At 40.1% G+C, this 24,252-nt stretch overlaps 1 protein-coding gene across 2 annotated transcripts in view; it reads right to left on the bottom strand.

Moving 5' to 3' along the window:
- Nucleotides 1–21,525, bottom strand: part of Plppr5 (phospholipid phosphatase related 5) — a 95,035-nt gene extending 73,510 nt beyond the window's left edge. The window contains exon 1 of one of the 2 annotated variants that reach the window (XM_050138205.1): nucleotides 21,078–21,525. In XM_050138205.1, the coding sequence (XP_049994162.1) occupies nucleotides 21,078–21,314 (237 nt within the window). In that variant the 5' untranslated portion in view covers nucleotides 21,315–21,525. The remainder of the gene's footprint in view (nucleotides 1–21,077) is intronic. The other variant, XM_050138282.1, reaches the window with a different exon arrangement.
- Between the last annotated feature and the right edge of the window lie 2,727 nt (nucleotides 21,526–24,252).

Below are 24,252 nucleotides of genomic sequence, written 5' to 3'. Positions count from 1 at the left end.
GGACAGCATACACGAAGATTTGTAATTTTCTTACTCAATTCTTCCACAGCATTGTGAAGCTTGTGAGATGTCTAAAATGTCACTTGTAGATGGAACTATGTATTAAATGACCCTTACATAACTAGAACAGTGTAGGTCCATAAAATATACACACTTACAGTCTTCAGGGTACTGTCTGAAATAATGCATGCCAGAGACAAAATAAGATAAGATCCCTTTAAGAACAAAAAGCAAGATGCCTAATTTATGCATGAATAACCTTTATTCATTCACAACTTCTGCAATGCCCAGAGCAGGCAAAAAGAGAGTAGAAGAATCTATACACGAGTGAATCTTTTCCTCTCATAGGAAGACATATGAAAAGAAAATTTATAATGTCATCTGATTCAAATCTAAGTGTAGAAACGCTCTAGTAGTGTATGTGTGTGATGTATGCACATATGTATATAATTTGAAGTCCTTTTTAAAAATGTATTTAAAATGGGCACAGTATTGTTCCATTAAAAATTGGTTTTGATGTCTTCTGAAGTACAGACAAAAATCACATGTGATTTAAAATAACATTTTAACTCCCCCGAATCTACATTAAAGTGAACCAGTGAGCCACTGAAATTCTTTAAAACACTGAAGGGAAGAATCTAGACTAGACTAGTGAATGCAACTGCCAATAGCCTTGAGCACCAGGCTACCAGGCACTGAGCTTCTGCTGGGACAGATGCACACTGAAATTGTGAACGTGTAAGTGGCTTCTGAAGACTCAAAGCCCTACCCAACACACACACAAAAGAATGGAAAGGAACCAAGCAATATTTTTTTATTTTGATTATAGATTGGAATTATGCTTGGGATATATAAAGTTGGTAATATAATACGTAAGTTAATTTCCTCTATTGCTTTTTAGTTTTCATGATGCTAGTATAAAATTTTCAATGAGATTTGCGTTAAACTTATATTGGGTTTCAGAGTCTGGATTCGCTCTGATCATATCTTCTGGCCTATCCAAAAGCTGTGAATAATGGCATGGTTACCATGCTTCTTAAAACCATCTCAGGTCTTGAAGGAGCCACACCTCAGGAGAGAGCTGTGTTAATGTCATCGGCAGACCTTTAGAGGCTTTATTTAGAGCTTGCATAGCTGATCAATTTTCCAAGAATGTACAAATACAAAATTAAATCTGAGAAAAACTTCGATAAAACTGTCCATTATGCAACCTCATTATAATGTCTTGGTATTTAAAAAGCAAAATGTCCCATAAAGGAGAGTTCATAAAGCAACTGGGCATATAGCTATAGATAGATAAAATAAATGTACAAGAAACTAGATGTACCAGGTGGGGGGTTTCTATGAACTGTCTTGACATCACTCATGTTCCTGAATTATTAGATCCTACTCTGACTTGTCGATCATATCTGATGTCTAATCTGTAACAATTTATCATTCATTACCCTTACATAGTTTAAAATTAGCTCACAGAATTTGTACTTTGAGCTACATTTTAATTCTTTCCTACCTAAAGTCAATGTTTTCAATATTTCTTTGGGCACAGACAATGTTTCTAGAATTTCTAACCCATTTTATCTTGACTATAATGTTGTCTAGCACAGAGGATTCATAAATGACCTTTTATGCTCACAAAATATTGGAATGCAGCAAGTTCAATTAATTCTTTCCTGTGAGTCATATCCTTCCACACACTTCCTCATCTGACATTATTTAAACACACCTTCTTTTTGGTGTGTTTTTAACTAGTTTAGTCACCCTATAAGGCTTATACTTGTCTCTGGAATGTGCTTGAAAGAAAGACTTATCCTCTGGTCTATAGTAGACCTGTTAATAAATGTTATTACAGACTATTCACATCATATGTTATATTCTCTCTCTCTCTCTCTCTCTCTCTCTCTCTCTCTCTCTCTCTCTCTCTCACACACACACACACACACACACACACACACACACACACCAGCGTAAAGCTTTAGGAAAGGTTTTGCAAATAAGTTACATAAGCCACTCACCAAAGACAAGAAACTGGCATGAAGAAAAATCTTAGAATATACTTTCAAAAAAACAAAACCACCTCTGATGATATAACTATGAAATAGACCTCTAATATAACTTTACATAAAGCTTATGAAGCTGCTGGTTTTCTTCAACTTTGGCCTGTCAGCAGTTTGGATTCCACTAACATTCACTCACACTGACTCTACCTCAATGATGATTTTCTGACTCTGGAATTTTAATGCTGTTTTACTGCAATGTAGAGCAGTTCCTGGCATGGATATGTCAAACAACTGCTGAAAAAACAAGAGAGCAGAGAAAAAAGAAAGGGAGCAATGGAGATGGGAGGGAGAGAAAGACGTATAGGGGGAACAAAGGAAGGAAGGAAGATGAGAAGAAAGAAAAAAAGATGGGAGGGAAAGAGGAAGGAAGAAAGGGAGACATGAGAAGAATGGAAACCAATTCATTGATTAATTTACAAAATGTGTCACTAGGTATGCTGAATTGATGATCCAATTTTATTTATATTTCAATATTGATTTTTTTATATTTCATGTTTTAATATTTTATATTGATATCATTGTCATTCAATGCCTATGGTGAAACCTCTCATTACTGTTCCACATATTTCAATCTGGACTACATTTATGGCTTAGCCTCAGCAATGCTTAGCTAAGCTAAAGTAGCTGTGTTCTTCATTGCTGCCCAGATACAGAGGAGTCTCTTCTTTCACAAGTCCTAAAATTTCCATCTTTATCTTTTCTACTCATTTGGTATCCACCATAAAGAGAAAGTAATTCATAAAAAGCAAACTTGACAAAAAACATGCAAAATAATATTTAAATATAAGCACATCCAAGAGAATACTGAAGGACTAACATACAGTTTTCTATCATTCCAATTCAACTTGATATTCTTAATGAATTTAAGTAATTTTCTTTTAATTCAAAATTCTCATAGTACATAAACTAATGTGGCTGCTCATTTTATCCCAATGTCACGTTGACTTGTTCTCTGACTGTGTTTATACCTGTAGGCCCGGTACATCTTTGCTAGTGCCATGCCTCCTAAAGGCATCTGCCATTTGATGTTGTGTAGATTCTTGTTCTTTAATCTTCTCCAGTATTGTTGGCTTGAAATTCCTTTGGAATTCATTTTAAATACACATCAATTATTGCCCTCTTCACTTGTTTGAGACTCTTTCTTCTCATAAAAATTCCACAAAGCATTAAAATGAAATTGACTAAATGAAACATAGACATACTCCTTCCTTGTAAAACCCCAAGTAGAGGCCAAGAATGCAACCTTTATTGTCAATGGAGAAAAATATGGGTTATGGAGTCAAGAAGACTTTTTGGTTCAAATTACTTAACACTGTGCAAATTACTTAGTGTTTGGTGGGTTGTAGGTTTTTCTTCTATAAAGGAGGGATGCCAGAAAAAGAAAATGGCATAGCTGGGATGAAAATTAAATCCCTTTCCCCATTAATATCTTCCAAAACACATGCTCTTATACAATGAACACGCCACTACAATCAAACTGGAAAGGAGCGAGTTCAGTGACCAACCACCCCCATTATACTGATTAATAGTAGAGGAAATATTAAATTAAGCCCAGCCATGTCTGATTTTTAAATCTGCCTTAACAAATATTATTTCTCACTTCCTCTCAACCAAATCAAAACACACTTAACAAGATATCCTGAAATATGCTGTTGTTAAATGGATGTCTCTTCTGGCTACCACAGCACTTCCCTTTGGTGTTTGTTCATTAAGTGGGGGCGTGAGATCCACTCCTGAGTCCTCTCCTTGGTACTGAAACAATTTGGTTTGGAAATGCTATCCCTTTGGGAGGTTATTTGTTAATCCATCTGGACACTTCATGAACTATAAGTCTTCCTTTCTTACTCACTGATAAATACCTAACAAAGATATGTGAACTGCCGGAACAAGTTCTCATGTAAGCTTTGCAACTATTTTGTCTGCAACCAGAACAACTCAAATTTTTCTCGGTCACTATTTTGACTAAGTGACTGCTATACCTATGCCACACATATTTTCCAAGTAAGAGAATGCCATAAAATGGGATAACCTGGGAGTGGGGCAAGAGCTCAGCTATTGAGACTTCCTTCAAACAACCAGAGTTCAGTTCCCAGCATTCCCATCCAGCGGCTCACAACCAACTACCTGCAAATTCAGCTCTGTTCTAGGAGATCTGCTATCTTCTTCTGGCCTGCACAGGTACCCATTTACACACACACACACACACACACACACACACACCTCTCATTTTTAAAATGTCATCTTTAAAAATGGGCAAGTCTTTGTTATTTCTGTTCTCATTATTACATTGTCATAATCTAGATGAATGCCAGGGTGAATGACAGACACCTTCTAAACCAGGAACTGCAAATCCGGAAGGTTAGAACTAAATAAAAGCCTCGGTAATTGACTTACATCCTATCTGCTGTTTAAACTCTACCTGGGTTCCGTTCCAACTCTTCTTGCAGCATCCTGCCATTCAGGACAGTTTCTGGTCTGTGATGCCCGAGATCCCAGAGCGTGTGCCTGCCTGGAACCTCATCTCACAGTCTGTTCTCTCTTAGCCCAACTTTGCCTCCCACTCTGATCAACCTTGCCAGGTTCCAGGTGTCTGCCTCCATTTCTCAGCTCTTGCCATCACCACCTGGCCTTGCTCTTCTCACCCTTCTAGAGTTCCATCTCCAATTTCCTTCCCTTCTTTAGCCCCTGATCAGCACTCCTTGCTGATATCCCTGTTAGAACTGCTTCTCGGAAGCCCACCTGCCCAAGCCGGCAAGCTCGTCTTGGCCTACATGCGCCAGAAAACAAAAGAGGTTCCCTCTGCCTCTATGATCAGACCGATCTCTGGCACCAAGACTGTTATAACACCTTTGCTATAAGAAACACCAACACTGTATGGTCTGTGTGAATCATCTATCTCTTTTCCTCAGCGTTCAGCCTTTTGGTCTTGGATTGCTGATACTGTCAGAGCGTTTTGCTGCTTCTGCTCCTTGAGGTGTGTTCTCACTCTGCCACTACTTTTCTATGCATCCTTCGCAAACTTTTGTACATTTCTCCTTTCCGACTCCTTCCAGTGTTCCTCTCTAAGCCAAAGAAGCCACGACACCAGTACATTCCCACTATAAAGTGTATGCAAATCTAACGAATCCAATCAAGGTGTGCTCGTGAAAACATGTTTTTCACGTGCTCTTTGAAGCCAATTTCCCGTGAACAGGAATCTTAATTAGATGACCAAATTTAGAAGGATAATGCATCTTTCAAGAAAGCTAAGCATGCTTAATCCCTGATACTCTAACCTAGAAAACTCTATTTTTCACCTACCCAGGATAGCACAGCTGTACTTCACATACGTTTTCATTTTTTTTCTTGAAAGAACTTCTGTAGCAGGCCTTCAAAGTGCTAGAATGGTATGGAATTGTGTACAGTTTAATTTTCAGTTTGTAATGAGATGGTTGAAGACAGTACACAGGTGAGCACACTTGTTAGGCAATTTGGAAAAATTCGCGTGGAGATGAACTAATAACTACAGAAGCAAAGCAGCAATAGCAATAAGATAACAGAACCAATTTAATTTAATTGTTCATTCCCAGAATAACCATTAGGATTGTACAAATATTTATCTTTTAGCTTCAGCGTTGTCCATGTTGAAACAATTAATTGAAAATCACGTCGTATATATGTCACAGAAGTTAACTTCTTACTAATCATTGAAAATTTTGTTTCTCAGTGGCATTTTATATTTGATAAAGACAAAAATATATTATTTCTGAAATACATTTGGCAGCCAAGATCCATGTGCTTAATATTCTCCTAGATTCCTTAAGACTGAAAATTAATATTTTTATTTTTCTTGGTAGTTTACTAAATTAAATCAGTCACGGACATAGAATTACTTTTGAGGGCTGGAGAGATGGCTCAGAGGTTAAGAGCATTGCCTGTTCTTCCAAAGGTCCTGAGTTCAATTCCCAGCAACCACATGGTGGCTCACAACCATCTGTAATGGGGTCTGGTGCCCTCTTCTGGCCTGCAGGCATACACACAGACAGAATATTGTATACATAATAAATAAATAAATAAATAAATAAATAAATAAATAAATATTTTTTTTAAAAAAATTTACTTTTGAAAAACAGGTAGGCCAGGATGTGTAGGTGAAGCCAGGAGGCAAGAATGTGTAGTACAGATTTATTTCTTCAGGGTAGTTATGGACTATGGCCTTCAAATACCATTGGAATGTAGGGTACATTGAAACCTGTTCTGTACTCAGTCATTTACTATTGGAAACACTTTCCTCTTCCAGTCTTGCCTTGTTCCTCTCTGGCCCAAACAACCACACACACCATCTTCTTGGAGTCCTTTTCCTTCATTTCCTTGACTAGCAATCATATCCTCTGCCTTCATGTTTCCTTCTTCCATCCGCCCCACCTCTTCATCCTCCTACACTATTATGAATATCTCTGCCAGGATCAGCTAAATGTGCAAGCCCAGGGATCCTGCCTTCCATGTCTGAGCATGTAAAACTCATTAACCACACATAAAACACCTTTATCCAAGGAAAGACCCAATAGTTGTTCTTTTAATGAATACATGTGGGAATACATTTGAGTACCATGCCGTGTTCTATGACGTGATGTTATTCGGAGGTTTCATGTGCAACTATTTGAGAAAGTGGAGAATTAATTTCCACGTACTTGGTGTTTCAGTCTAATTTGGATGTCCTGAATTTTAGTAAGAGAATCCATAAACACTAAAATGCTAGCTTCATGTTCCCAGCTCTGCCCGAGTTAATTGTGTGATTTGCTTGCCCATGCAACACTGAATCCTTCTTTCCTCATTACTGTCATTCTATAAAGTACCACTAATTCTTTTATCACTCTCAAAGGAAAGAAACTCTTCTCAAAAGAGTGCCGTGTACTGAGTCTAGTGTTTCATCTTAATATATGATCACTAATAAAAATGTATAAAGCGTGTTTCATAAATCCTGTGCAACTCTAAAATACTGACTCGTCTCATTTAGAACCCCTGCCAGCTATCTGAATGCAGCATCAAAACACCATCAACATGTATTTTTGGAGCTGGGGAGATGACTCAGTCAGTAAAGTACTTCCAGCACAGGGATGGAGATCTGAGTTCGAATATAAAGCACTCACAGAAAAACAGTGTGGGCAAATCAAATCACACTATAATATCAGAGCCCGAGAGACAGAGAAACAAGGACTTTTACAGCTTGCTGGCCAGTTAGTCTAGCAGAATTCATGAATTCTAGATTCACTGACAGACATTACTTCAAAAGCTAAGGAGGAACTGGTTGAGGAAGATACCTACCAACAACCTATTGCTTCCACATCCATATACATCCCATGCATATGAGCAAAGACACACAGTTTTCTAATTTTGTCATACATAGAACTTTCAGATGTAAAATGAATTAATAATTTAAATCAATGAATTTTGAAGAATTCATTGCAAAAGAAGATTGCAATGATGATGCAATCTTAGGTCACCTGGTGTGTGTGTATGTGTATCCATATACTAAGAATCTAGCCCATGCATGTTAGCCAAGTACTAACCATACTACTGATCGATATTTCCTGCACCTCTGGCTTAGTTAAGAAAAAAAAAACTTAAGTATATTAAAATGCATAAAACGTCTCACTTGATTTTCAAAAAATATCAGGTACAAAAAAAGTCCTCTTACAGTGATAATTTTAAAAGTGCTAGCTATAATTTAAAACAAAAAATTAAATAGTGTTTATAGAGCAAAACCATAATGATGTAAATGAAAAATTAGAGGTATTAGAAATATTCTCCACTTAATGGAAATGAGGTTTACTTTCAGAGTACATTCTAGATAACTTTGATTAAATGAAAAGTTAAATGAACACACATAGGAAAAATATTTAAAATTCATGATGCAAAATAAAGTAAAATGTTAACAATCTGGAGCTTGGGAAAATAACCTGGGCTCGACAACCTAAATATCTGTGAGTGGATAATGCACTTAGGCACATTTTATCATAATATGACATGCACTCAAGTAAATAAATAATAAATTTAAATAAACAAAAATCCCTCATGCTTGATAAAAGAGCTTACAGTTACCATGTACAGAGAGTAAGTGACTGTGAAGTGTTCATCCCTAGGTGGGACATCTACTCCACCACACCCACCAGGTTCAGGAAACAGTGTAGAAGAGGTAGGTAGAAAAAGGTTTTCAAAAGACAAAAATTATGACGAACTTCTGGAACTACTGTCATCTGGGCATGAAAGAGCCACGGCAGCTGTGGTTAGGCGCACAAGATCTGAACAAGATCAAACAATAGTTCAAAACAAATATCCAAGATCCCACCTATGGACGATGAGCAATTGGCATTTGAGGGCTACGAATAACTTTTTTTTTTGGAGACATGGCTCCTAGAATGTTGCACAAGCTCCAGCAGAATACCCAATACCTATGTGCATACAAACAGCAGCAACTAGAATCAATTGGTCACAAAAGTGGGCCATGAAGTTGGCAGAATTGAGAGGAGCATTTGTTGGGAGTGTCTGGAAGGAACAGGGCATGTGGGAATAGATATAATTAAAATGCAATATATCGTATTTATCTATAAAATTCTTAAATATTTTTAGTTCTAAAGAATTGAATAAAAAGAGGATTTCTGAAATAATTATAATTTATATTTAATTATATTATTTTAAAATACACAAATAATTATTTATTGCTCTCATTTGAAGGGTTGTTAGGCATTGAGCAAGAAGCATATATATTTATAAAACATATTTGTTTCCCTGTAGGAATTTATAATGTTTTGACAGCCAATAAGTTTTGTGCGATCAAATCAAATGTGTAACCAACCGTGTGACCTTGTAATATATTGTATAGGGTATATTCAATTAAGTGTTTAGCAGTCATGTGCTTCCAAGACGGCAAATTCAATTAGAAGAGTTTGCCTTAGGCTCAAGCTTAAAGTGTAGAAAGCCAAGAAGCCAGCCTATGGGAAGATATTGACTCTTTCCTTTCACAGATGTGGTAATGGACCAGTAGAAGCTTCTGTTTCTATCTGAGGCTAATGGATTCATGAGGAAGATAGTGTGAGGAGTGGTAGAATTCCTGTTCTACTTGGCTAGGGGTGAAAGTGTATAAGACATGAAACAAATGGACATTGTGTAAAAAGGAAATTACAGGAATAACAGATCTAAGTTGACTAAAAACATCCAGGAAAGATGTATCAGAGAGATGGCCCTGAAGCTGCCTAAACTAAGGATGAGGATATGGAAACATAAGGAAATGAGGAGCAGGGAGAATAATATGAGCACAGCATTGTGGAGAACTACCCTCAAGCCTCGGTTGGTCCCCAAGAAAGGCAATAAGACCAGGAAAGCATTGTCTTTATTTTTCTGACACTGGCACTAAAAACGGTGTATCCTCTAAAAATATGAGCTCAAAATATACATCTACAACATCTATAATTTCCCCTAAACATATTTATACCCTTGAATCTCCTTTCTATCCTCTTGTTCCAAACCTGATGGCAAAGGCAATGTCTTGGTTGTATCTGATATTCTCTATAACAGGGATACGGTTATTTCTGTCAAAACCATAGCATAAGAATTTAAAATGCATTCATCAAAACTGGATAGACTGTTATTCAGCTACCAGTTAAACTCCAAATGGGGCTTTCCTTTTTGTATGAAAATAGTTGACATTAAGGGAAAGAAAAAAGTAGCATAGACCCAACACTGATTTTAGATTCCAATGTTATTCATTCATTCATCCGTTCGTTTGTTCACTTATTCATTGTGTATGAGCTCATGTATGTGTGCGGGGGATATACATGTGTGCATATTTGAGGAAGTGTGCTTATCCACGTGTGGAGGCCAGTGGTTGGTCTCGTATTTTTCTTGTATTGCCCTCTACCATGGTTTTTGAGCCACCATTACTCTATAAACCAGTATTTTTCCATATTGCTTAGGCTAGCTGCCCAGGAAACTCCTGGGATCTGCCTGTATTCAATCACACAGCACTGGGCTTGTAGGCACACACACCGTCACACCCAACTAACATTTTTACATGGGTACATGGGATCTCAACTCAGGATCTTGTGCACGTGAAGGTAGTATTTTACCCAAAGAGCAAGCTCTCCAGCCCCTTAAAAGCTCTTCTTCCACCAGGCGGTGGTGGCACACACCTTTAATCCCAGCACTCGGGAGGCAGAGGCAGGCAGATCTCTGTGAGTTTGAGGCCATTCTGCTGTACTAGAGCTAGTTCCAGAACAGGCTCCAAAGCTACAGAGAAAACCCGTCTCGAAAAACAAAAAACAAACAAACAAAAAAACCCATCAACCTCTTTTTTCTCATCTTTGGTTGCCTCTTTAAGATCCCAAGTGTTAACTATAAACACACTGTTAGTAGAATCTTTGGGGTCAATAGTAAAAGTCACACAAAAAAAAAAACCTATTACCATAAACAGAGTGTGAACTTTATTTTCCCAAATAACACTGCAAAGCAAAGATATTCACCACAGGTGGCCTTCATCCTTCCAAAAGAAGTAAAACCTAGGGCAGGAAAAGCATCGGGTCAAGGCATACCACTTCCATGCTGTGTGTCATAGGTTAGTGTCTCCCTCTTTCTGAGCCTTGATACTATGCTCTCATCTATAAGTTGAGATACAATAGGGTCACCCCCAATGTTGAGAAGAACACTAGATTAGTACGTATGTCGCAGTTGCAACAATACTAGATAGGCATTACGCAATCTAAACATATTAGCTGCCTATGCAATCTGCTCATTAGTTGAGTGACCTTGGACAAGTCACTTCATCTCCATGGCAACTCATTAGAAAATTAAGAGGCAAAAATAAAAGATCACTTCCATGGCTGAAGAGGTCTGCCTATGAGGATGCATGTTCCATTTCACACTGAATTCACAAACCTTTCCCAAAAATGTAAGGCCAGAAAGAGACTGATTGTGTGGCTTGGATAAAGCATCTTCTAGAGTCCGATATCTGTATTCCAGACTTCACCCAGAAAAACAAGGGGACCCCAAGTAGCCATGTGATGTGAAACCAGAGAGAAGAGGAAACAAATGTCCCTTTGTGGAAGAGCAAGAGAGCTATCACGTACTTATGACTAAGGCTCTTCATTCATTTTCGTAACTAAGCAAATACTGCCCAGGCACATGGGAAGGAAGAGGTCATTGTCACCAACCCAAAGATACTGTCTTTTTTTTTTTTCCTCTTTCAATAGAAAATGTCAGGAGTTCATTTGAAATTCCAAGATGAATCCCCCGGTGCAGCATCTCTCTGAGCCTGCTTGGTTTCAGTGTCTGTGAGATCGTGACATTCGGCTTTGATGAGGTCTCTGGAAAGACAAGATGCTTCTATGTACCCAAGCGGACGGGGGCTAAATCTAAAACGACGATTTCAACAAAGTACAGTTTCTGCTGTCAATACTGCAAGTATGAGAAACACACAGAGGTTTTGGGTTATATCAACACAAATCTGACTTCTATTAGCAGAGAGAGGCCACGAGTTATTTCAATAATATGCAGATATATAAGCAAAGTGTTTACTTCACTACCCCATAATGTTTCAACTATTTCCAAATTTGCTTTGAAACATAATAAATCCCTGGATTTTTGCAACAATGATTTTGACTTCTTAAAGACTTTATTTCAAAGTATGACGCCCATGGAAGCTATTCATTACGTATTTGTCCAGGGGAAGAAAATCTGAGAGGAGAGAAGGAAGCACAGAGTGGCTGAAGAGAAGTAACTTTTCACAGTCCTGCTTTCTATTACCCCATTTGCACTTATTTTAATATCTCTGCATCCATACCCTGTGTGCCACACATAATGTACATTTGCAGGAAATAAATAAGCTAGCAAAATATGGAAATGGCTAATAAGATAAATATGATTTTGCATGCCACCATTTACCTAAGGTATCTTGAGCATATGTTTGAGAACAATGAGTTAGAGAAGAACCAGTCCTTAGGTGATGGCATATGCAATTGAGTCTAGGATGATGTATGTGATATGAATTAGTACATATTATTAAGCTTATTGATATCAGCGCTACTTTCAGGGATGGTCTGCTAAAATGCTAGCCAAGTTCAAAGTCCAGAGTAGTCAGTCACAAGTATGGTTATGATCTGGTTCATGAATCTATCCTGAAGAGCATGTGTTGAAGGCTTGGGTCCCTGGTGCTGCAGTGTGCGGATCTGGGGCCTTTAGGAAGTCAATGGACCGTGAGGGCTCCAAACTCACAGAAGATTAATCCATTGATAAAGTAATAAGTTAATGGCTTTTTGGAGCAGAGCTTTGTTATAAATGCAAGCACTCTTTTTTCTGTCTCTGTTGCCTAGCCAGTGTGAGGTGAATTGCTTTGCCCCTTCATGTACTTTCATTTTGCTGCACTGCCCTTCCCCTAACCCCCAGGCCCAGAAGCCAAGTGACTGTGGACTGAAACCATGAATCAAACTGGATCCTTCTTGCCTTAATGCTATTCATCTCAGGTATGTTGTCCCAGTGACAGAGAATTAAAACAGGTCTTATTATTTCAAAGAAGCTGCCAAAATCTCTTTGCTATCTGTATGTTAATTAATGGCTGGCTTAATTAGCAAAGAGGGTAGAAAAAAAAGGGGTTTTCTCTATTGATGAAAAGACTGGCTTTTAATTACCATGATGAATTGCTAAAAATGCGCATTCACTGGTGAAAGGAAAAAAAAAATTCAGTTGATGTGAATGGGCTTATATTCCCATACCTGAACACGCAAGGATTAAGACTCTGGTGTGGTCTATTCTATTCCCTAATGGTTTTATCCTGATGAATTTAGAAGATCTATGGTTGATTTGGACTGTGTCAATCCAATCCCATCTTGGCTGTGCTAACCCTTCAGACAGCATTTCATCCATCTAAGTCATCACTGAGGACCTAGAGCTAAGGATTCATTGAACTTACAAGTTATTTGGACACTTCTGCCTGCTGTAATGGAAAGCTATTAAATAACTGAAAGCTCAGCAGAATTTGGCCTATTATTTGAATTCAAATTCATTATAACTTTATCACCACAGCTTCAATGAGTGCCTTGATAGCTTATTTATCAAAAATAGCCTAGATATTCAACCAAAGAAAACTGACTCAAGTCAATTTACAATATTCTAACTTTGAAATGTCCAAAATCTAATGATGGAAATATGATAATAATGCATTATCAACCACAGAACAAAATGACCTGAATGTCATAATTCATATCCAACTTGTAATTTGCAAGAGATACAAGTCGGGAGATTACCTCTTGGATGCAAAGAATGTTCTAGAAAGCTGGATTGGAGTGGGAAGAAGCATCAGAGAGATGAGACACAGAGTGGATAAAAGTGAATTCATACAAAACTTACAAATGTATTAAATGCCAAACCCCTTATAAATCTACACACACACACTTACACACACATACTCATTTATTCATACATGTTCTCTCAGTGAGAAATATGTATCACGGAATCTGTCTTTAAAATTTTAAATGTAACTGTTTTGAAAAAAATGTAATTCTGTTTTTATCCCTTTAAAATGGTAATTTTGCTGACAATGATTTTCAAACTACATCTGTCATAATAAGACTGAAAATATAACCAGCCTGCTGAGTGAAAACTGCCATTCTCAGAAACAGTTTAAATAGTACTGATAAAATCCTATTTTACATATTTTAAAATCTCTTCTAACCTAATAATATTCCATGAGTTTCTGAAGTGTTAAAAGCATCCTCCTAACTCTAGGTAAGGGTCATTGTTCTGACATCAGTGCCTATTCTGCCATGTGAGTGGGTGAGATTGCAGACCTGAAAAAATCAAATCCTATTGGCTATTGTGATGGTTTAAATATGAAGGGAGTTCATATATTTGAACATTGATTTTTTTTAAACTCCCCTTTCCAATGTTTAGCTTTTTCAATTTCTGTTCACTGAGACTCTGCATTAGTGGGCATAGGGCAAATAACACACTGATATTAATTCAATATGCTTTAACTCTTCTCTGCTGCTAGGAATGCAGTCATATATGCTATGAATCAAATTAGTGGCCAACTCTATGTAGCTACCAGAGCACTGGACTTGAAGTAATAGGTGCGGGTCTTCAACATGTCATTTACCTACTGAAGCGAATGGCTAAAGCACCCTAGAGGTGCCACTGCACACACTATCTGAAAGAATTAATGTGCACAGGAAATGGCTTAGCTCATTTGTTCAAAAGTGGTTAAGTGTGCACGATGTCATTTTACCCCATGCTATCAATAAGAACAGCAGGCATTTGTTGTAGAAAAACAGCTACCACCAACTGAACACTTAGCACAGACATTGTTAGTTCATGGATGAGATCATGTTATGTATCCTGATGTTTGCTTTATAGACAAGAGAACTGAGGCTTAGAGGTATAATTTTTACTCAGATGGCATGCATTCTTGAAGAGTAGAGATTCTTTCTTTCTTTCTTTCTTTCTTTCTTTCTTTCTTTCTTTCTTTCTTTCTTATAATTTAGAAGCCCAGTCAGCAGACCTAGTATATAATAAATTCCTTATATCATTTAAAAAGTCTACAGATTTCTGCTTGGTTGGGTAAAAAAAAACCTAAGACTTCATGAAGTACACAAAGGCATTCGTGTACTCCCCCAAACTATTTAAAACTACAGAAATGAACAAGATGATTCTTAATAAGGATCTTGAAAACATTTAAAGTTACCAAAATATTTTAGAAGCCAGCATTATACATTAGAGCAATAGTCTGTAATAATTAGTTAGACCTTTTTATACTACTAACTCTTTACCTATACCATTCTGTGTATAGAAAAATCAGTAAAAAGATTGTAAAAGTCATATTCATTTTCTTGTGTCATGATATACATGCATAAGTCTGACAAAATAGAGCTAGAAATGATGCCAATCATGAATAGCAACACAACCTGTGTGACCTGTTCACACTGTCTCTTCCTTGTATTTATGAAGTGACATGGTCTCCAAAATGTTTTTTTTCCCTCATCCAATTGTCACTCATAAAAGCTTTTAAAGGTAGGGTGGAGCAACTCCACATATTTCAATTACAATAAATGTCTCAAAAATGTCACAAGGATGACTTGTAGATAACAGGAGGAGGGAAAGGAGAAAAGATAGAGGAAGAGCAAGTGAGAGAGAGAAGCAGGAGAAAGCTAGCAGGGCTTCTGCTTCCTGCCACCATATCAGTGGGAAAATGAGTGGAGATGAAAGGAAAGGGGGTGGGGGGGCGAAGAGAATTACTTTTTAAACAGAAAGGGAAGGAAAGAGGAGGAAGAAAGGGGAAGGGAGAATGTGAATGGATAGGAGCGGCAATTTCTAAAGAAAAACAAAAGGCATTAGTAGGGCTTCAGACTCTCAGACCCTCCCTGCAAGAATAGCCCATTTAGGGATTCCTAAAACAAACATTTTAACCTTTCCTTGTGTATGTATAAGCATACATCCGATTTCCACACATGCATGGCACTGCACTGTCTAGTGCTAAGCCGCTCTTATTTTAAGAAACACGCCTTAGAGGAGGCACCTCACCTCTCCAGCACCACAGACTGCAAATCCAGGAGACTGTGGATCTCCACAAATGTGGGTGCCTATGGTCCCTGCTCAGTGTGCACAGCTGAGATAATAGCCACGCTTCAAAGCAGAACCACACAACTCTGAATCCCTTCTGCTGCCACCCACCTCTCCGCAACACTTCCAAGCAGAACAGGAAACAAAACAATTTCCTACATCACACATGGAGACTATTCTCTACCGTGAGGCACACAGTTTACCACCAAACCAGGGAAAATGGAATTCAGGACAAAAGGTTTGAGAAAAATGTTGACTTTCTTGGATTGAGTCACTGTGACTAAAAATCTTAAAAGACTGGTTAGCCTGTCAGAGTAAAGATTTTTAACAAAAGAGGTAAATGCACAGGCTTTGGAGAATGGCACTGTCATCAGGAGACTCCGGGTGTGCCATCTAACTCCCTATGTCTCAGTCACCTTCATAATTGTATCGTGCAAATGAAATGCATTAATGGATTTAATTAACTAAATTCTGACACAATGATCTCTCACTGAACTTCTTACATGCCATTGATAAAAACGGCTGTAAGGATGGGACATGTATCTGAGGAGAGCACTCTCACAGTGGTACTGAGTAAAGCGATCCACAGAGGCATAGAGAGGGCCACTAATCTACCACATACGCGCATTAACTAATTGTACATTCACAAAAGCCCCACAAGGCCAACTTCCACAACACCTCCATTTTATCATTGAAGAAAGCTGGGCAGAGAGACACACTGGCTCAAGTTCTTACCACTGGAAAATACCAGAATAGACTTACACCCAAGCAAGAGAATTCCGAATCTGAACCTCTGCATGCATTAGTTCTCCGGGAGTTAGATGTGGTTTTATATTATTTTAGTTTCATGGGATGATTTTTTTCTTTCATTTTAGTTTAGATAGAGTTCATTAGGTATCCTAGGCTTGCCTGCCACTCACTATATAGACCAGGATTGCCTGGAACTCACAGAAATCTGTCTGCTTTGGGAGGACTAAAGGCATAAGCCACCCTGCCCAGCAGGAAATTAAGGGTTTTTTTTGTTTGTTTTATTGTTTTTTTAATCTCCGGTTTATGAAATAAGAAACTTTCATCAAAATAGCTGGCTAATTAGTAAAAGAAGCCAGACTAAGAGTCCAGACTTCTCCAATGCCCTTATCTGTGCTGTATTCTGTAGCACAACACAGAAGTGGTTATCCAAGGACAGACTTAATGAAAGGAAACCCCTGTCATCATCTGTCTCCAACATTCTTGAGATGAAGCTGTAGGTACACCCCTCAAATCCCAAGGGCTGGAAAAGCATCTCAGCAGTACAGCACTTTCCGAGTATTACACAAAGCTCTTGGTATTGACACTTACAAAAAATAGTTAGTTAATTAATTAATTAGAGATAAAGCATTCATCACATGCAAGTATTTTCATGAAGTCTTTCTTTAATCCTCCAAAAGAAAGTGATCTTGACCTTCCCTGTATCAGCAGATGTCTTTTATATACACACATATATGTACATATACATATGTCTCTACATATCAACATATTTCTTTCCTTTCTTGCAGTGCTGGGGACTAAACTAAGGACCCTAAATATGCTAAGCTGACAGAATCTACAAATATACTGTATCCTTGGCTGTTTGTTTTATTTTGCTTTGTTTTGTGGATACAGGGTTTTACTCTGAGGACAAGACTAACTTTCAACTCACTATGTAGCTCACATTGATAATCCTCCTGCCTCAGCCTCTGAATGCTGCTTTTACAAGTATGCATCACCACACCCAGCCAAGCATACCATGATTATTGTAATTGCCAGTGTGTTTCTTGAATTTTTCAAATTCCACCGTAAACTACTTAGAATCAGCAACTGTAGTTTATGTCTGAACTTACCCTTAGAGCAGCTGCTCTAACAGACAAATGTTTGGAACATAAGGATCCAGGAAACTTTTCCTGACCACTATTTTATTAATAATAATGCTGAGCTAGGAACAAACCTCCTCAGTCCCTGTATTCAATCCCCAGCACCCCAAATTACAATACACATGTCAATAACCTATGAGAAAGTATCAATCATGAAGAGAAAATGATATTTGCATATTATAAGTAATTTAAATGCAAAATTTTGTGACTGAAAGAACTGAGAATTAATAAGCTTAAATAAAAATTTCAAGGTTTCACAGCAAGTAAAGTTTCCAATCCTAAAATTCACCCAGGTAAAGTCATGTGCCTGCAGTCTCCACACTGAGGGAAAGATCACACATCTTAGAGTGCCTACTATATTTAGAAATCTCCTCTCTTCCTGCCCATAAATAAGTAGGAAAATAAATAAATGTAATGTAGTCCAAAAAGGCACAAGCTTTTAAATTTTTGGACAAATAAAAAATAATCCACAGGTAGAAATATTGAAGAGATTTTAAAATCACGCTCCAGGTTAAGAACACACATAAAAAGGTAAGACAATAAATCAATAAATATGAACCTTAGAAGTCAAAATGCACTAAATATGACACAAGGAAAGAGCTTGAAGCACTTAATTAGAATAATGATTATGATCAGATTGAATTAATAATTGATAATAGAAAAAGCACAGACTTAGAAGACTGAAGACTAGGGCTGAAACCATTAAGGCAACCTTTTAACTTTGGTCCTTGAGCACACAATCTTTCTCAGCCCCTGCTTCCCAAAATGGTTTTATGAAACAGCTGGAGAGATGACTCTGTGGTTAAAAGCACTGCATGCTCTTCAAGAAGACCTGTGTTCAATCCCTAGGACCCGTATGGCAGTTTACAACTATCTGTAACTCCAGTGTTGGAAGTCCATTACCCTACATAAAATAATAAAATTAAATTAAAAACAAAATGTCTTTTTTAATTTTTTTTGGTTTTTTGAGACAGGGTTTCTCTGTAGCTTTAGAGCCTACCCTGGAACTAGCTCTTGTAGACCAGGCTGGCCTCAAACTCACAGAGACCCACCTGCCTCTCTCTCCTGAGTACTGGGATTAAAGGCATGAGACAACACCGCCCAGAAAAATTTCTTATGAAAATAATAATGATAGATCTCAGAGATGACAGCTACTTCCAGAGTATGTGGAAAACATACTCGAGTATTCAAGAATAAAATTCTATCTTCCCCGTGGTTGGGTATTGTTCACATTGTTGCCATTCTTATGAGAAGAGAGTATGCGAAAGGCCATGTTCTTTCGAAGAATGGAGAAGCAAGCTGCCATTGCTGCATTGGCTCATCATGTGGTAGCAGAATTTATTATTCCTAGGAGGAAGGGAAGCAAAGTACAACCATCCAAAATCCAATATCTTTTCTTCACACTAATTTTTTAAATCAATTCATATCTGGAGGACAACACAAGAAAGCCAAGTTGGAGCCCCCCCTCTCATAAATCTCTGTTTGTGAGTTTCTCCATGACATCTCCAGCAGCCAGCTTTGAAAGCAGAAGCATGGCATTTGGCACTAGTTCCTGTGTATGTGAACACCAGTTCTACCTATTGTTGTCACTTTCAGATATCTCCACTCTAGTATCTGAACCTCAGTTTCCTCTAATATAAGGAGAGGCTGTTCCATAAAAGCGCATGCCTAAAGTAGTTCAGTTCCACTCAGTGGTGCTTAGCTAGCTCCATTATCCCCTTCGGTTCTCCCTAGGTCTCCCCAAAGTGAGAAGTCTTGGGCCAATGTATTCTCAACTCTAAACTGGTTCTTGCCACCAGGGATGGATGGTCCAAGGCTGGCAATGCTATCTTACTGAGGAAACTGAATGCCAATTACAGAGACAAACATATTGATTATGGTTGCAGATAAATCAATGACCCCAAAGCAATTGGCTTTTTCCATTACAAAAAAAAATTCTCTGTGCTACTTAATCTCCTAGAAAGCATGTGCCTAAAAACCCAGAATCTGCAAAGTCAAAAAGTACCCCAGAAACTAGGACACCTTTTGTTCTGGCAACTTTTCAAACTAGGAGAGAGAGAGAGAACTGGAGCTTGCAACTGCATTGAGGATTTCTGACACATTTTAGCAAAGCCAATGTCAAAAACAAAATCAAACTGAAGATATTCCAAGGGAAGGAAGTTCTAACCCAGGCTCAACCATTGTGCTAGAGCTAAAGTTGAAGTCATCTGTGCAGTGGCCTGTTAAACAGCTACTTTGACGCTATCTAGAACTGGCTTGGCTTATTTGTATTGTTGCCATTCTGTGATAAGAACTTTTCATTTTGAAAACTCTTAAATCGCTTCCCTGAAGGCCAAAGCAAAGACAAAAATCTTATAAAATGGGAGCCATAGATCACTTACAACTTCATACCTTCAGCTGTGGGAAATGAAAGCTCAAGCTCCCTTGCCCTTCTGTTATCTAGCTTCTTATTCGTTGTGTTGGGAGGGAGGAGAGGAAGGGTAGAAAGGAGAGGGAGCTTCATGAGAAGGGAACCTCAGGTATTTTGTCAGTGTAGAGGAACCATAGTGCAGTCGGTCTCCAAAGAAATATCAGCCATCTCCTACAGTGAACTTTGTATTGTGTTCATATATGCAAACTGTGCTATATTCATTAGCTCAAGAGTTACATGCCGTGTGTGTGTGTGTGTGTGTGTGTGTGTGTGTGTGTGTGTGTGTGAGAGAGAGAGAGAGAGAGAGAGAGAGAGAGAGAGAGAGAGAGCGCCTATCTACATAGCCTTGTCCTCTCCCCCTACTTGGACAGTCACACACACACACACACACACACACATGCACACACACACATGCACACACACACACATGCACACACACACACACACTCACACTCACACCAGAGAGAAGAGAGAGAGAGAGAGAGTCAATAAATCTAGCAAGGAAGAAGCAAGCACTAGAGCCGACCAGGGAGAAGATAGCCTTTAAATAAATCTAAAGTGCTCTTGTGATGTAGGTGCCTCTGCTCCTGCTTTCCAGCAAAGCCCTGTTGCTGAGGCCTCTTCATTTACAGATGCCCAAAGACATTTTTAGATACTTGTGAGCTGATCTCCAGCTCAGTGCACCTGGCTCTTTCATCTGGAGGGAAAGGAGGGGGATAAAACAGAAGCATTTGCTCCTGCCCGGACTGGGCAGGGATCCCTTCCCCAGCCCAGCATCTTACTCCTCTACCCCACCCCAGGCTGCTGCTCCACTTCCTAGCAAAATCCAGGAGGAGGCCAACCAGCTAGGGAGGGCCACAGAAGGGATCCAGTCTATTCGCTTCAGAGGCTCACCCCTTTTGCATCCCGCCACCCACCCATCACCTTCTGCAGAGCTCTCCCCTGTCTTTGAGCCACCCAGCTCTGCAGGCTTCCCTCTCACCCCCGCCCCCGTGATCCCCAGAAGGATGTCCTCCGGAGGAAGAGGGCTGTCACCAAGTTGGAGAAACTTAGATGGTAAAGGTTGGTGTACCCTGGTCCTCCTGGAGGATCCTCAATCTGCAGAAAGCAAGAGAGGGCTGGTAGCCCTGGGCTTACCACGAGCACTGGGACGCCAGCAGCCAGCGAGTAGAGGAGCACAGGGGGCACAGCGCTGCTGTCCTCTGGGCCCGGATAGGGCTTGCGGTAGGCGCTGTCGTGGCAGAAGAATCCCTGCACGTTCACAGTGAACGTGTCCGTGTATTCGAAGTAGTACGCCAACATCACCGTCCCTGCCATAATCACCATCTGGAAATAGAGCATGCTGCTGATGAACGCCGCGGGCAGCAGGGGCATGCACGCCTCCCGGCCAAGTCGAGCCGAGCGGGCGGCCGACGAGCCACAGGCCCCCTCAGGGCTCCGCCGAGGCACAGCCACCGGGGGCGCGGGGGCGGAGGCGGCGGGAGGCCGAGGTGGCGCGAGGCGGAGGCTGGCAGCCGCCAGAGGCAGAGGCGGAGGATGCGGCTGGGCTCTGGGATGCGCGGGCAGGATGCAGAGGAGGCGGCTACCCCAGGACGAGTCCAGGCTGCCCTACCCGCCCCCTGCCCGCCGCAAGCGCCGCCCGCCCGGGCGCGGGGTCGCGCGCAAGGGCGGGGAGTCCCCGGCCCCGACACGGGAGCATCCGCCACACCGCAGCGCCGGGGTCAAGCCCTCGGGCCGGCTCGCGGAAAGCGGCGTCGGAGGCACCTGGTCCTCTTGGAGAGCGGGTGGATGCTGTGGAGCTGCAGCTGCTAGCTCCCTGGCGGGGGTAAAATCCAAAATCCGAAGGGGAGGGGAGTCAGCAGAGATGGAGCTTCTAGAAACTCCCTTTCGAGGCACCAGCTGGGCTGTTTCAGACCTCCCGCACAGCGCCTGGGAAGATGGTGCGGGGACACGTCTTCAGGGCGCAAAGCCCACCGAAGCGCAAAGTGTCCAGGTGCCGCCTGAGACTTGCAGCCTCTGTTCACAGTTCCCGCACTCCGTGACCCCTGCGCTGGACAGCAGCTGGGCGGTGTGGCTTCCAGAATGATGACAAAAATTATCTCAAAGGATTTTATATTCTGGATAGCTTTGCTTCCCCTCCAGTTTTCCAAGGCTTTGTAAATAAAGCCGCAGAATCAAGGCTCCTAGATTCGGAGACATCATCTTAGGTACACCGGCTCTTCCCAAGTTCTACGTATCTCCTTTCTCATCTTCTCAGTCTCCTCTGATTAGCTGCTTGAGAGAGGAGGCATTGCAGATTCTTGGGACCCAGGGGTACCAGTCACCAGGGAAGGCGGAAAGAGCTATGTGTTTCATGTCCCTAACTCCAGAGTTCAGGGAATTGCAGGGATTCCTCTGAGGTCAGGAGACTCACACGGAATCATAACACAGGCACACCAAATGCAATCTTACATAGCTATTCACACGTGTGCGCGGATATTTAAGTAGCTTAGGAGCTATACATATGCAGAGAGTCAGTTCTGCAATGCCTAGTGAGTTCTGCACACCCGCTTAGGCAATACCTTCAAGCCACCCTGACCTGCTCATACCAACCAGTCAGTCCAGCAGGCAGAGAAAATATCGTGTGCACAAGGCAAGGGAAGGAAAACAACTTCAAGAGCTCTGCCCTTCTCATTATATTGTGAAATTACCAGATTTCTGGGGCGTTCATTCATTTTAATAGGTTGTTCTGTTGGCTTTTGGTGGTAGGCCTTTGTCTTCAGGGAAATACAACATAAGCCCCAAGCAATAGCGGCCTTAATTTGGCAGACGACCGAGGGTGAGGATGGAGTGGTAATAGCACTGGGAATTTCTGGAAGGTTGAATTGATGTGAGATGGACCACCACATAATCACAAACACCACTCGACAAATAATTATTTCAGAGAACGCTTGACAGATCACTCTAAGTGATGGATAGGACAGGCAGTTTTGACCAGTAAAAGTAAGATGCCTCTAAATGTACAAGAATGACTTGCCAGTTTACAAAAATGTGGCTACTCTAAAGATAGATGATGATGTAAGACTTCATTCAGGAAATTGCTCCAAGGCTATAAAGGGGCTTGACTACTCCTCTGGTCCCCTGACTAGGACTGTCACTAACCTTCCCACTCAGTAGATTTGTGTGTGTGTGTGTGTATGTGTGTGTGTGTGTGTGAAGAAACGGTGTTGATTGTTAAGGGTTGCACCTTTGAAACAGTGGATGAAAATGCACATTACTGTTAAAATTAAAATATTTTGTGATCGCCCCAGTGTGTATTGATGGCCTTGTACTGGGCATGCAGCAAAGTTCTTGTTCTGTCACCCACCCTATGCTGGCAGTGTGACACAAGAAGTAAATGTCCTTTTGAAAGATTAACGTGGTCACTCCCCTCCCAAGAGCACAGACATAGCTTCACACGTACAACTTGCCGAGAGGTAGGACCCACAGTTTTTTTGCTCATACACTGCCATTGTCACAGTGACAGAGAGGGCATAAAGGGAGCAGCAACTAGACCACTGCCTGGACTCAGAAGTGAGCGCTGCCACTGGACTGCTCTAGAAACCTGGGCAAGAAGCATGGCTTCTTTGGAGTGAAAAAAAAAAATCCTTAGTTCGCTGCATTAGCTGTACAATGGTGTTTAAATTATTTTTAAAAATCTTCTAAAAATAAAGATATTTACTTACCTAGATTTGACTCAGAGGAGTCACCAGTCACCTCCTTATGTTAGCTTCCAGTATAGGAGCTTCTGTAAAGGACCTGGCTTCTCTATAAGCCTGGACTGTGTCTATGTGAGCTCACAATCTGTCTGTTCCTTAGAAATCTAAGGATTTCCCCTTCTAGAATTTTAATACACTAATTCTTGTTTAGATGATCAAAGAGTGCTGTTGGCTGGTCCATGGTTAGCTACCCATCAAGTGTTAAGATTCAAAGTTAGTATTGCATTATATGTTCTTCCCTTACATCATAAGGACATCAACATGACAATCACCTTCCGTGGATGTTTGAGCAGACTGGATATTCACAGCCTGGTTCAGGTGGGTGAGAATGTGCATTCTACATTCCTACATAATGTGTAATGCATCTACTTCACCCTCCCACACCTGAGCTACTCTGGGCTAAAGTAGACACATTTTCTTACCTCTGAACTAATTTTGTCAATAGTGATAATATCAAAATTACCTTGTTCAAACAATGTACTTATTTGAGTGTGTTTTTCCACTTTATATTCTATTACATAGTTTAAACAATATTTTCTAAAAATATATCTTCTCAACTACCAATAATTTTTAAG

This window comes from Alexandromys fortis, unplaced genomic scaffold (genome assembly GCF_014885135.2).
Source record: "Alexandromys fortis isolate MF-2015 unplaced genomic scaffold, M_Fortis_MF-2015_v1.1 scaffold_19, whole genome shotgun sequence".
Classification (NCBI taxonomy): Eukaryota; Metazoa; Chordata; class Mammalia; order Rodentia; family Cricetidae; genus Alexandromys; species Alexandromys fortis.
Note: the sequence above shows the minus strand (reverse complement) of the source record. Positions and strands in the feature narration are given on the sequence as shown.